Source organism: Rhinatrema bivittatum, chromosome 3 (genome assembly GCF_901001135.1).
Source record: "Rhinatrema bivittatum chromosome 3, aRhiBiv1.1, whole genome shotgun sequence".
In the NCBI taxonomy this organism is placed as follows: Eukaryota; Metazoa; Chordata; class Amphibia; order Gymnophiona; family Rhinatrematidae; genus Rhinatrema; species Rhinatrema bivittatum.
Window position 1 is genome coordinate 542,525,259 of NC_042617.1, and position 14,356 is coordinate 542,539,614.

The following is a 14,356-nucleotide window of genomic DNA, read 5'->3' on the forward strand; positions in this document are numbered from 1 at the left end:
GGTGACTGTGTGTGTGCGAGAGAGAGATTGGTCAGGAAGGTGACTGGTGTGTGTGCGAGAGAGAGACATTGGTCAGGAAGGTGACTGGTGTGTGTGTGTGCGAGAGAGAGAGATTGGTCAGGAAGGTGACTGGTGTGTGTGCGAGAAAGAAAAAGATTGGTCAGGAAGGTGACTGGTGTGTGTGCGAGAGAGACATTGGTCAGGAAGGTGACTGGTGTGTGTGCGAGAAAGAAAAAGATTGGTCAGGAAGGTGACTGGTGTGTGTATGAGAAAGAGAGAGATTGGTCAGGAAGGTGACTGGTGTGTGTGCGAGAAAGAAAAAGATTGGTCAGGAAGGTGACTGGTGTGTGTGTGAGAAAGAGAGAAATTGGTCAGGAAGGTGACTGGTGTGTGAAAGAAAGAGAGAAATTGGTCAGGAAGAGAGATATTAGTACCAAAATAGTTTCACTCAAAAGGGAAAACAAACTAGAAGCAGGAAGGGTGGAAAAATGTCCCAAACATAGAGAAAAATAGGAACTCCTTACTTTTCCCAGTCTCTATGTAGAGAGACCCCAGAGTCCTACCCAAGAAAAATAATGCAATTGGAGCAACATAAGGCATTCTGTCCTTCAGAAAAGGAACTCCAACTCAAGAATCCACAAAACAATCAACACGCTAAGATGGTGGCAAGGGTTTATACAGGCTCTGAGCATACCATCTGCTTCTTCCACATGGGGGAGCAACACTACTGCTTCACTAATTTCTCTGTATCTCCCCAGCAATTTGATTTAGTCCTTCTGGTAAGGAAATCAGAGGTTGCTTACATCTCTACTATTTGTATTTTCTTTTGAAGTGTTTTCATTTGTAGAAAACTGATCTGAAACATTTGTGTAAACAAAATATCCTAGGTGTAATTGAATTAGACTGGTTTGATTAGAGCTGTATTAGATATGGTCAGGTGGCAAGACAGTGGAAAGGCATAAAGGTTTCAGTTTGGTAAATGTTGATGTGTTATCTTATTGGTGTTTATGACTATGCTTTGTTTTAGATTGTGTACTCCACTTTGGATTTCATAATTTATAAAAGTGATTTATAAATGAATAAATGGAATGAAATAAGTCCACTTTCCTAAATTCTATCTACCTTATTCTGTTATACATGATGTAAAGAAGAAAGTATATGTGCACCTCATGACATGGAAATTCAGCATTCTAGTTATTTGTCAGAAAACATTCTGGTAATTTCAGGGCTCCAATCTCACCGCCAAAGACCTCAAACATAAGTGGAAAGCTCACCATGGACATTTTAAAGCAGTTTTCAAATGAAGAAATTAGTTTGTTAAATTTTCTTATTATTGAGAGGCATTTATAACAGCCATAAGGTCCTCTGAGGTCAGGCAGTTCTTATAAGTAATGAGATGGTGGCTTTGCTACTCAGGTCATCAACTTCCCCCATTAAGGCAATAACGGACAAAACATATTTCCCTCATTATTCACTATTACTTAAACATGTTTTTCCTTTCATTTTGGTCTTCATTAAATCATATGAAGATCAGTATTCAAAGCCATTTGGATAGACATCACACAAGTTATCCATCTAAATGAATACTGAGCCACTTGTCCAGCTAGATTTTAGCCGGATAAGTAATAATCAGGCTAAAATCTAGACAGATAATAAAGGGGCATTCCAGGGAGGAGTTAAGTTATCTGATTAACTTAGCTGATTTTTAGCTATAACCAGCGAAGTTTGCCAGAGGCAGTGAATGAAAATCTATCTCGTGCATATTCAATGTGGATATCTTGAAAATCTGGCCTGTTTGTGGCTCTCGAGGACTGGAGTTGGCCACCCGTGAACTAGTGCTTTTTTTTCCCCCTTCACACAAAGGGGCAGATTTTAGAAAAGTACATGCGCGTACTTTTGTTCACGCACCTGGCACAAACAAAAGTACGCCAGATTTTAAAAGATACGCGCATAGCCACGCGTATCTTTTAAAATCGGGGGTCAGCGCACGCAAGGCGGTGCAAAATCGGCAGCCTGCGCACATCGAGCCGCGCAGCCTGCCTCCAAGGCCGCTCTGATTTCGAAGTGGCCTCGGAGGGAACTTTCCTTCCGCCTCCCCCCACCTTCCCCTCCCTTCCCCTGCCTAACCCACCCCCCCGGACCTAATTCCCCCCCTACCTTTAATCCAAATGTTATGCCTGCCCAAGGCAGGCGTAACTTGTGCGCACCAGGCCAGCTGCCAGTGCGCCATGTTCTGGTCCGGTGGCTGGTCCAGAAGCCATGGCCATGCCCCGGGCCGGAACCATACCCGTGGCCCCGCCCCCGGAACACCCTGATGATGCGCTGGCCGTGACACGCCCCCGACATGCCATCCCCAGGAAAGCCCTGGGATTTCCTCGTGTCCCGGGGCTTTGCGCACGCCAGCAGCCAATGCAACATAGGCTCGTCGCGCGCAGGGGGAGCTTGGGGCAGGTTTTTGGGGGGGTACACGCATATCGTACGCGTGTACCCCTTTGAAAATCTGCCTCAACATGTTTTAAGAGCCTGAAATAAAAAGGAATGGGACTCAAGGAGTCTAACAGAAAAGCATACCTGCAATCACACCAGTAATGAGAGAGTAAAGTAGGCCCTCCCTGCATGGCTTAAACTGCAGGACTTCATAATGAGGTAGATGTTACAAAAGTACGCCGGATTTTATAAGATACGTGCGTAGCCGTGCGTATCTTATAAAATCCGGGGTCAGCACGTGCAAGGCTGTGCAAAATCGGCAGCCTGCGCACACCAAGCCGCGCAGCCTGCCTCCGTTCCCTCCCTTCCCCTATCTACCCCACCCCCCAGCCCTACCTAAATCCCCCCATACCTTTTGTTGTGTAAGTTACACCTGCTTGAAGCAGGCGTAACCTGGGTGCGCCGCCTCGGCATCCCCCGGCACAGGCCGCAGTGCCAGGGGACTCAGGACCACCCTCCCGGCCCGCCCCCGAACCATCACCATGCCCCCGACCCACCCCGGACCACCCCCTGACCCCGGACACATCCCCAGGACATGCCCCCGGACTGCTGACATGCCCCCGGACACACCCCCTCCCACCCCTTTTACGAAGCCCCAGGACTTACGCGCGTCCCGGGGCTTTGCACGCGCCGGTGGCCTATGCAAAATAGGCACGCTGGCGCACAAGTGCCCTGCACGGGTAAATCCGGCAGGATTTACGCGCGCAGGGCTTTTAAAATCTAGCCCAATGTCTTTAACATGATTCCCTCTGCAAATGAGCTCTGTGCTGAATGCATGGTCTTGCTGGGTTCGCATCACCTGTGCACATGTAAACGTAAAAGAGCTTCTCTGCCTGGTGGTCACCTAATTGGTCCTCTAATTGATATCAGTATGAGTGGCAAATATACGGTGCATGGGATACCTCCAACTGGTGGCTGGTACTGCTAGTGTAGATTGCTGATGTACCAGGGCCATTTGCTTCCCTTTGCCTTTTTCAGTATGGAACAAATCATTGAAAATTCTGGTTTTCTTTGAATAGGTGCAGAGTCTGTCATCAAAAATCTTCCCGTTAGGCTGTGGATATTTCCCCTTAAGGATTGGTTGTCTCCACAACAGCAGCAGCTTCATCAAGCATACTTCTGAGAGGTGAAAAAAGTCAGAGGCATTTGGCTTTATAAAAGGTGGGCCGAGTTCCAATGGCTGTGGTTCTTGCCACAACAGTGAATACTTATGCCTGCTTGGAGATCTCCAGAAAGGGGAAGATCCTTTCCTGCTTGTGGCTCTGTAAACTCTCTGTCACAGCAGCCACTAAAGAACCATAGCTGGCTATATTATTTTTTTTAATGATAAAAGTAGTCAGTCCAGAGGAAATGGAATCAAACCCAAGTGTGGGTGGACTTGAAAGAGAAAAGGGGGGGGGGGTGGCAAAGGCCCATACCCACACCCACACTCACACTCACACTCACAAGCAGGTAGAAGGGGACCTGCCAAAGGCCTCCCCTATGAACCTCATGAGTCTCAACCAGGCTTGACTGGAGACCTGGGAGCTGCCCACAGGATCCTAAGCCACCTGCCAAACCGTCCTCAACCAGGTCCAAAGAGAATCTGGGAGACATTTACCAGACACTGCTTAATCAGGCCCAAAAAGGAAACTGGGAGTCACAATCCAGGCCCTGCTCAACCAGGACCAAAAGGGAACCCTGGGAGATGCCTGCTCCACTAGGGGAACAATCACAAAAATTGTTGCCCTAGGAGCCAAGGACCAGCTCTACCAGGGAAAACAGCATCATTATTGTCTGGGAGCAAGCTTCACCAAGGATTAGGACTAAAGGCAGGGGACCTGGGAGCCAAGAAATCCTTCCACTAGTCCAACATGTGTCTATCATCTGCTGGAGACAAAGAAATATCAACTGTTGCTGATGTAGCACCAACCTTTATATCAAGTGATGATGTCACTGTAAAAAGGTGTGTCCTGCTACACCAGTCCATCTGTTACTGGGCGGGGATAACCCACTAATCTGAACTGCTGCAGCAGGATGATAAGGAATTTAGTTATTTTTTGCTCTTTTGATGGGACCTTCTAATCCAGAGTTCCAGTTTATCATCAAAGAAAGAGACAGGAGATTCCAGTATCCACTAGAAGCCCATCTTCTATCACTGGAACCTAGTAGGGATGTGCAAAGCCCGAACCTATTGGTTCGGACTTCGTTTTCAGCCCGCCACGGGAAATCTTATATTTCCTGCGGTTCGGACCTTTAAAATTCGGGGAGACCCGAATTTTGGTTTAGTGCACACTAACGGGAATTTTGGGAAAAATTAATTTGGATTTCTGGCTCCCCAATCCAGGACGAATGCACATCCCTAATACCTAGTGCCTGCCACCAGGACATCCACTCAGAGGAACAGGACTAAGATAAGAAGTACATATTGAATTTGAAAAGATCAAGTGGAGATTTTTTGCTGATCAGTTTGAAGATATTTTTGGTTGTAATAAATTTTTTGTCTTTTAGAATGTGAGGGTGATCCTAAAGCCAAGACAGCCCAACTGTGAGTACATCTGTGTGAGAAAATGAATGAGAAACCACTCTCCTAAGAGCCATGGGCTTTACAGATTTATCCTAAACCACACTCTCTCCCCATCAGAAAGGACCCTGGCACCCAGGGCTTGTGGTTAAAAAAAGAGAAAGAGAGAGGACACCATGTACCCTGTGTTTAAGTTACCTACCGAAAAGAGGGTTGCACGCATATAACAAATTCTTGTGAATTCAATACAATGATATATGAACACTCACACACAACAAAAATAATACCAAGAGACATGCCTCATGTCCATATATTCCAGCAAAATCATCACCTGATTGGCCCAGTTTACATAGTGCCACACCTTGCAAAATGAGTTTACATAAACAGGTTTTGTGTTTACCTTTCTTCAAGGTGCTGATTGCTTCCTCTGTCAGCCAGGGTTTCCAAAATTGTGCCACAGCAGAGTAAATCTCATTGGCTGACATGGGCAACTGATCCTAATACAGAAAGAACCACAATTTGCTATCAATTCAAATACATTGCAGAATATATAACTAAACTGCTATCTGAAGACCAATCAGGAACTGCCAGCTATTTCAGATTTTTGAAAAGTAATGCTGAACTGTCCAGTGCCTTGTGATTATTGTGTCATATTTCCACATATTCCAGATTCAGTCCATTAAATAGATTATGAATGAGAAGCTCAGAGGTGAACATGTAGACCCAGTAGAGTATATGGTACCTTAAGCAAATCTTCAGTCATGCCTTCCCCACTCCTAACTTACCTGTTAATGGCAGCTCCAGCACAGTGCTCTCTTATCTGACAGTATTGGCTTTCCCTCGCTGGGCCTTGTGCTGTGGGATTTTGCCATCTCCAGGGTTTTGGTGCTCTAGGTCTAATGGAAGCACCAACCCTGTGACTATGGAGGTAGGAGAGGAATACCGTAGTGTTCTCTAACTAGGGAGTAGTGGCACATTCAACAAGGATTATATGCAACACATCTAAAAATAGCAGGCAGTACAAGCTGCTCTACAACAAAATATTGTAACTGAAAAGGAGGTGGGATTGCAGCACAATCGACCTCCCACATAAGGCTGTGAGGTCTGTGGAAATCCCGAGGAGTAAAGAAAAAAAAATCAAGAAACACATCATAATGAAAATGCAGCAACAAGTGATCAGAATGTGAAAACAGCAGTCAGTAAAGTCCTTTCTAAGTTCCAGAAACCAAAGTGTAAGCCTTTTCTTAGAAATGGTATGTTCTTCCAGGGCACACAAAAATAATTTATGTATCTGGGGCTCTCTTTCTTGTCACGTCCCCTCCTGCTGGTGGTACCCCAGGGTTGAGTCCTTTCTGTAGGGGGAAGCTAAGGCTTGTGGCCCAGGTGGTGCGGCGTCACCTTTGCAAGTGTGGATCTGTTTATCTGAAATCTGTTTTATCTGCGATGATGCTTCTTTGGGACAAAAGGAACAGGACACAGAACTGGGTGTTCAAAATAAAATAGTTTACTGATAGCTTAAAACTGTGATCTGTGACAGATCCTCTGGTCGTGTCACCAGTAGGACCTGGTTGAACCCTTTGTTCAGTAGAGAGAGAGAGAGAGAGAATAGGTTAGAGTGAAGGGAAGATCCATTCAAATACAGCCCCCTCTTTCTACAGGGTCTGGAATGGCCAGTCCACTTGAAACAATATATAATAACCATGCCCTTGCTACAGCTTGGGAGGCAGTCCTGTAGGTTTTTTCAGAGAGTAGGGAGCTAGAGAGACATTAACTTTTGTTGTTTTACAGGCCCAGTCAGTAAAGGCAGGCCAACCCAGGCTGTTGGGAGGGATTTCCTCTTCTAGTACACAGTCTGTCTGGTTCAGTTCCCCCTGGGTCTAAGTTTAGGGATTTTTGAGATTTTTATGTAGGAGCCTCACTGAACACCTGGGCCTGTCTTGCATGTAGAGATTAGGGAACCCTGCGTGTGAGCCGCCCAGGGATAGGGAAGATACACCCCTGAAGTGGTAGCGGTGACCTGCTGTGAGAAGAGGACTCCACTATTAGTTTCAGTTCTTTTTGGGGAAAAACACTTTTGTTAGAAGATCCAGAAGGAAGACTTTTGGCTGCCCCTTCCTTCCTGCTAGAGGCAAGAGAACTGCTTGTTTCAAAGATGGTCCCATACATCAAGGATCCAGAGAGAGAAAGAGTACTAAAGAGATTGTGTAACATCCTGAAGATCTGCCCGGAAGGGGTTTTGACCATCCTAAACACCCTGCCCATCTGAGAGCTCCACTCCACTTTAAACCAAGAAGAGTGGTTGCCTCCCTTGCCCTGATATAAGTGAGTCCTGCACAAATAGAGGGAAGAGGCTGTAAAGGAACTGAAGAGTTTTGTGACATTCACCATCAGTGCTTAACAGTAAAGCCTTTTATTTTGGACACTAACCAAGTGGCTCCAGAGTATTTATTTCTGCACTCACTGCACTCACAACAGAGACCAGCATCCTCCCCAGGGGAAACACAGGGGAATGTGTAAGAAAACCACACCTGTCACATCGGGACCTGAGAGGACTCCTTTCTTCCCCCAGTCCAGAGAATCCACGCCTTGGGAAGTAAAGGAGGTACAAGAGTTAGTCATGGTTCCTACCCCAAAGAGTACAAATAACTTTATGAAAAGAAGAAAAGCAGAAGATGATCTCCTGGTGCAGGATGCAAGAACAGCAAAATGAGACCAATCATGTGCAGTAAAGGGAAACTTTTATTAAAATACTATTTGAAATAAAATACCCTTGCCCGACTCAGGCCGAGTTTCGCTTTAACATTAGGCTACGTCAGGGGCTTAATAGGGTAGCATCAAAATGTGGAAAAAAAGTGGATAAAGTCTTCCAACGCCGTTTCTATGTAAAATGTTATTAAGGATTGTTGTAAAGCCTGTGAGTAAATCGCTACTCACGATCTGAAGTATCTGTTTTAATATAATAGAGAGCCTTAAATAAAACAGCTGGCTTACACAGAGAAGTTCTCACTGGCCAGTCAACTGGGAAAGCAGTTGACTGGCCAGTCAACTGGGAAAGCAGGTTCAGCTGCAAAGGGGACATCCACAAAACACACTGCCCTCCTGAAGACTTGAACTTTGGACACTGAATTCTCAGCCCCACATCCAGCTAACAATTTCTGAACACAGCTGGCTCCCTCCACAGTAAGGCAAGTGGTTCCTTCTGCAGCTGCTCCCAGGCGTTCTTCCTCCCACGTCATCATGAGCAGTGCCAGCACTTCATCTCTCTCCCTATCAGTCAGTTGTGTGGGAAACAAAGATGCGCCCGGGATCAGAGAGACATCAAGGTTAGACTGCACCTCAGCTCGGTGTGAGGCAGCCAACGATTCCACTCCAGGTGATAACTCCATCATTGCCCTGGACAGAATCCCTCCATCATAACCTGTCGGGTAGATTTAACAACTGGGGAGACAGGAGGCCATCCTCAAAGCTTCTCTTTCCTCTTCACCATTTAGGGGAAAAAAGTTCAGAAAGCAGAAACTTAAGAAAAATGGGAAGGATCTCGAGAGGACAGAATCGGTGTCCAAACTCATCCTCTCACACCAGCGCCAAATTGGATTTCCTCCTGCACATAGTTCTTTTTAAAATCCATTAACACAACTAATTTTTTTAACCAATTTCACAACTGTTTTTTTAATGAGGTAAAAACACTGGGGACAAACAGAAAACCTATCTGCTTGCAGTCCAAAATACCTCACAGTAACATAGTAATGACAGCAGAAAAAGACCAAATGGTCCATCTAGTCTGCTCAGCAATTTGCTTATGGTAGTAACTGCCATTCCATGATGGTTACCCCCATGCTTTCTTTTAAGGATAGTAACTAACTCTCCATGCAAGTTACCCCCATGCAGAAATGTTATCCCTTCCCTTTCTTTAAGGTTCTAGGGATCTGCAGTGTTTGTTCATCGCTCTTTTGAATTCATTAACTGTTCTCATCTTCACTACCTGTTGTGAATCCTGGTCGCGGACCACCTCGACCAGGTACCCCAACTTACCCAGCAGACGCCGGTCTCCATCCTCTCCCACGGCCCTGACAGGCAGGCCGTGTCGAGCCTCCGCTGCGCCGTTCTCCCCATCAGGGAGACGCCACCGGCTGCTTCCTGGACTCCTCCTCCCTAGGCATGCGCACGGCCTAGCTCCAGATTTAAATGGGCCGCAGCGGGAAACCTCAGCCTGGCCCCCAATGATGACATCACTGCTGAGGGCTATATAAGCCCACTTCCTGCTTCCCTTCCTTGCCTTGGCAACAGGTCAGCTCGTGAGAGTAGCTAGTTGCTTGTTGCTGTGTACCTGCATTCCAGCTTGTTCCAGTTCCTTTGTTCCTGCTCGTTCCTGTCTCTGCTCCTGTGTTCCTGCTTGTTCCAGAACATAAGAACATAAGAAAATGCCATACTGGGTCAGACCAAGGGTCCATCAAGCCCAGCATCCTGTTTCCAACAGTGGCCAATCCAGGCCATAAGAACCTGGCAAGTACCCAAAAACTAAGTCTATTCCATGTAACCATTGCTAATGGCAGTGGCTATTCTCTAAGTGAACTTAATAGCAGGTAATGGACTTCTCCTCCAAGAACTTATCCAATCCTTTTTTAAACACAGCTATACTAACTGCACGAACCACATTCTCTGGCAACAAATTCCAGAGTTTAATTGTGCGTTGAGTAAAAAAGAACTTTCTCCGATTAGTTTTAAATGTGCCCCATGCTAACTTCATGGAGTGCCCCCTAGTCTTTCTACTATCCGAAAGAGTAAATAACCGATTCACATCTACCCGTTCTAGACCTCTCATGATTTTAAACATCCCTATCATATCCCCCCTCAGCCGTCTCTTCTCCAAGCTGAAAAGTCCTAACCTCTTTAGTCTTTCCTCATAGGGGAGTTGTTCCATTCCCCTTATCATTTTGGTAGCCCTTCTCTGTACCTTCTCCATCGCAATTATATCTTTTTTGAGATGCGGCGACCAGAATTGTACACAGTATTCAAGGTGCGGTCTCACCATGGAGCGATACAGAGGCATTATGACATTTTCCGTTTTATTCATCATTCCTTTTCTAATAATTCCCAACATTCTGTTTGCTTTTTTGACTGCCGCAGCACACTGCACCGACGATTTCAATGTGTTATCCACTATGACACCTAGATCTCTTTCTTGGGTTGTAGCACCTAATATGGAACCCAACATTGTGTAATTATAGCATGGGTTATTTTTCCCTATATGCATCACCTTGCACTTATCCACATTAAATTTCATCTGCCATTTGGATGCCCAATTTTCCAGTTCGTGTTCCTGCTCCCGTGCTCCCACTCCTCTTCCAGATCCCGTCTTTGGTTGTCTTCTCGGCTTTGACCCCGGCTTGGTATCCTGATTCTGCTGCCTTCTGCCTGCCTTGACCTCTGGCATGTTCTCTAGTTCCTGCTCTGCCCCGACTTCTGGCCCGGTTTACCGTGTTGCATCGCTGCTGCCCGCCTCGACTCCTGGGCCATCTCTGCTCTTCTGTATCTCCGCCAGCCTCGACTCGGACCGCCCACTGGACTCTCTCTGCCAGAAGACCTTCCAGTAAGTCCTGCCGGCCCGGCACCCAAGGGCTCAACCTGCGGGGTTCGAGCGCTGGTGAAGCTCCAGTCTGGTCTCCTGGTCCTGCACTGCCTCTCAGCTAAGAGTACCATTAGAGGGCCTCCCCTCGGTGGATCCATCTGCTCTCAGCCAGCTCAAGGGTCCACAAATACAACAGTTTGCCAAGGCCATGGATCTGGCAGACCTCTCCGGCCTCCAGGCCATTCCGGGCATGGCTCAGCGTTTGCAGCAGCAGCAGCAGCATTGCCTGGATGTATTGGCTGCTACCGTTGAGCAACTGGCTAACCGCCTGGACTCCACCCCGCAGGCTGCGGCACCGCCTCCACCTCCAGTCCCAGTGCCGATGCCTTCGACGGTTCTGCATTTACCTGCACCACCTCACTATGCTGGAGATCCTAAGCAGGGTTTCCTTAACCACTGCTTTATGCGCTTCTTGCTTCAACCAACGCACTTCCCATCTGATCAAGTCAAGACGACGTACATTTTGTCCTTGCTGGATGGCAGGGCCCTGGCTTGGGCCTCCCCCCTCTGGGAACAAGGCGACTCCCTGCTTGGAGACATCCAGCGCTTTGTCCAAACCTTCAAGAAGGTTTTTGATGAGCCGTCCCGGCTATCTACCGCCGCCACGGAGTTCCTCCATTTACGCCAGGGCTCCCAACTCTTGTTCGACTATGTGGTCAAGTTCCGCACACTGGCCTCAGAGTTGGGCTGGCGGGAGGACAGCCTGCAAAGTATCTTCCTGGAGGGCCTGTCCTCCAGGATCAAGGATGAGCTCGCAGCCCAGGAACTGCCTGATGACCTCAAATCCCTAATTGATTTGAAGGGACGGATTGACCGTTGGTTACATCAATGAGCCCGAGAGATAAAGCCCAGACATAGGCCCGTTCCTCTGGCACCTTCTTTCTCTCGGCCCCTGGCTCCTCCTTCCACTGAAGCCAACTTGTCACGAACTGAAGAACCTATGTAGTTAGGCCGCAGTGCTCTCACTCCTGAGGAGAAGCAGTGATGTCGTTCTCTGGGCCTCTGCCTTTACTGCGGTGGCAAGGGCCACTTGTTGGCCCAGTGCAAAGAATGTCCGGAAAACTTCCAAGCCTAGGAGTCACAGGGGAGTTGACCCTAGGCTTTATGAATCCTGCTCCCCAATGTACAGTTCCGGTATATTTGTCATACTCAGGAGGATTATTCTCTACACTAGCGTTCGTTGACTCGGGAGCCAGTGGGAATTTCATCCTGGCGGAATTGGTGAAACAACTACAGCTCCCGGTACTCCTGAGAACTCCACCTCTGGGGATCTCCTCCATACATGGAAGCCCACTTTCTGGTTGAATAACCTCCATCACTGCACCAGTGACCCTCCGAATGGGGTACTCCATCTTGAACAGATCACCTTTTTCATTCTGGAAAAGGCAATTCATCCAGTGGTGTTGGAGCTGCCCTGGCTCCAGAAACACTTTCCCCGCATTGACTGGGAGACCCTGCAGATTGCAGATTGGGGACCGGCTTGCTTCTCCTCTTGTCTACCAGAGTTACCCCGATCTCGAATAACATTAGCTGCTGCAGTGTTGGCCTTATCAGCACAATACGCTGACTTCCTTGACGTCTTCTCTAAGGAGAAAGCCGAGACACTACCAGAGCACAGGCCTTTTGATTGTGCAATAGATCTGATCCCTGGCTCTACTCCTCCCAGAGGCCGAGTGTATCCTCTGTCTTTACCCGAGACTCAAGCCATGACTCAGTATGTTCAAGACAACCTTGAGAGGGGGTACATCTGGCCCTCAATGTCCCCAGCCGGGGACAGATTCTTCTTCGTGGCCAAGAAGGATGGCTCTCTGAGGCCAAGTATCGATTACCGGGGCCTTAACACCATCACCTGCGGAGACCAGTACCCTCTACCACTTATCCCCGAACTCCTGGATCACTTGCAAAGAGCTAAGGTCTTCACGAAACTCAATCTTCGAGGAGCATAAAACTTGGTCCGAATAAAGCCTGGCAATGAATGGAAGACCACCTTTAATACCTGTGATGGGCATTATGAGTATTTGGCAATGCCCTTCGGATTATGCAATGCTCTAGCGGTTTTCCAAAACCTCATGGATGAGGTCTTCAGGGACATGCTTCACTCATGCGTAATAGTTTACTTGGATGACGTCCTTATTTACTCCAAGGACCTTCTCTCCCATCGTCAAGAGGTACAACGAGTGCTACAATGCCTTTGGGAACATCACCTGTACACGAAGCTTGAGAAATGGCTCTTTGAGCAGGAGTCTCTTCCTTTTCTAGGGTACATTGTATCCACCACTGGCTTCCACATTGACCCAGAAAAAGTTGTGGGGTAGATTTTAAAAAAGTGCGCCTTCGCGTACTTTTGTAGGCGCACCAGGCGCAAACAAAAGTATGCTGGATTTTAGTAGATACGCGTGTAGCCGCGCGTATCTGCTAAAATCCTGGATCGGCGCGCGCAAGGCTGCCGATTTCATGTAGCCGGCGCGCGCCGAGCCGCACAGCCTGCCTCCGTTCCCTCCAAGGCCGCTCCGAAATCGGAGCGGCCTCGGAGGGAACTCGCTTTCGCCCTCCCCTCACCTTCCCCTCCCTTCCTCTATCTAACCCACCCCCCCGGCCCTATCTAAAAACCCCCCTACCTTTGTTGGGGGATTTACGCCTCCTGGAGGGAGAAGTAAATCCCCGCGCGCCAGCGGGCCGATAGCGCGCCGAGATGCGACCTCGGGGTGGTTCCGGAGGGCGCGGCCATGCCCCCAGACTGCCCCGGACCGTAACCGCCCCTGGGCCCGCCCACGAAACGCCGCGTCCTGCCCCCAAAATGCCGCGCCGATCGGCCCCGCCCCGACACGCCCCGACACGCCCCGACACGCCCCCCTCGAAAAACCCCGGGACTTACGTGAGTCCCGGGGCTCTGCGCGCACCGGTAGGCCTATGGAACATAGGCGCACCGGCGCGCAAGGCCCTGCTCGCGTAAATTCAGGCGGATTTACGCGAGCAGGGCTTTTAAAATCCGCCCCATACCTTCCAAAATAAAAACACATTTTTTGGACTTTAGAAAGTCTATTATCACCTCCTCAACTGCTAGTCTCTGACCTTTCATATGGACAGAAAGTCAACTTAAAATGAAGAGCACTTTGCCAATGTTTGAAACATGCTTAAAAAATTGCATGGTTTACTTGTGACAATTTAATTTTTAAAGGCAGGTTGAGAGAGGGACTGCACAATGCACTCTTCCTGCTTTACTCTGCTACTTACTTACAGCCCTGGTTTAAATAGAGTACAGTCCTCATTTTACTGTCATGCTCACTGGGAACTCAAGTCACTCAAGTCTGAGACATAACAAGTGTAAGGCAGAAACCTATTCTGCGATTTTAGAGAAAGGTGACAGCCACATAGTAAATAATGGCAGAAAAGACCATCTGGCCCATTCAGTCTGTCCTGTCATTTCTGCCTACAGTTCCAAAGATATGTGGGTGGGTGATTGTTGGGGGTTTTTTGTTTTGTTTTGTTTTATTGTAACTGCTTTGAGTTGTTTGATAAAAATTGAACTAAAGAAAATAAATATCCCAGCCACTGAGTATGACTGCTTGTAAGATATTTATCTTTATCCAGGAAAGTTATTGTTGCCATCCTCATTTGCACTCATCATCTTAGGCAGATGAACACATATTAAGATCTGCTAATTTGTTCAGACCCAACACCCCTGCCGCCCTATGTGTATCTACAAAGACTAATCACCTCATATGTGATTACGGTCA

The 14,356-nt window shown here is 47.8% G+C and overlaps 1 protein-coding gene across 2 annotated transcripts in view; it reads right to left on the reverse strand.

The window, feature by feature from the left end:
- Positions 1 to 14,356, reverse strand: part of SMPDL3A (sphingomyelin phosphodiesterase acid like 3A) — a 66,737-nt gene that overhangs the window by 27,886 nt on the left and 24,495 nt on the right. For both annotated transcript variants that reach the window (XM_029596404.1, XM_029596405.1), the window contains exon 4: positions 5,391 to 5,487. In XM_029596404.1, the coding sequence (XP_029452264.1) occupies positions 5,391 to 5,487 (97 nt within the window). The remainder of the gene's footprint in view (positions 1 to 5,390; positions 5,488 to 14,356) is intronic.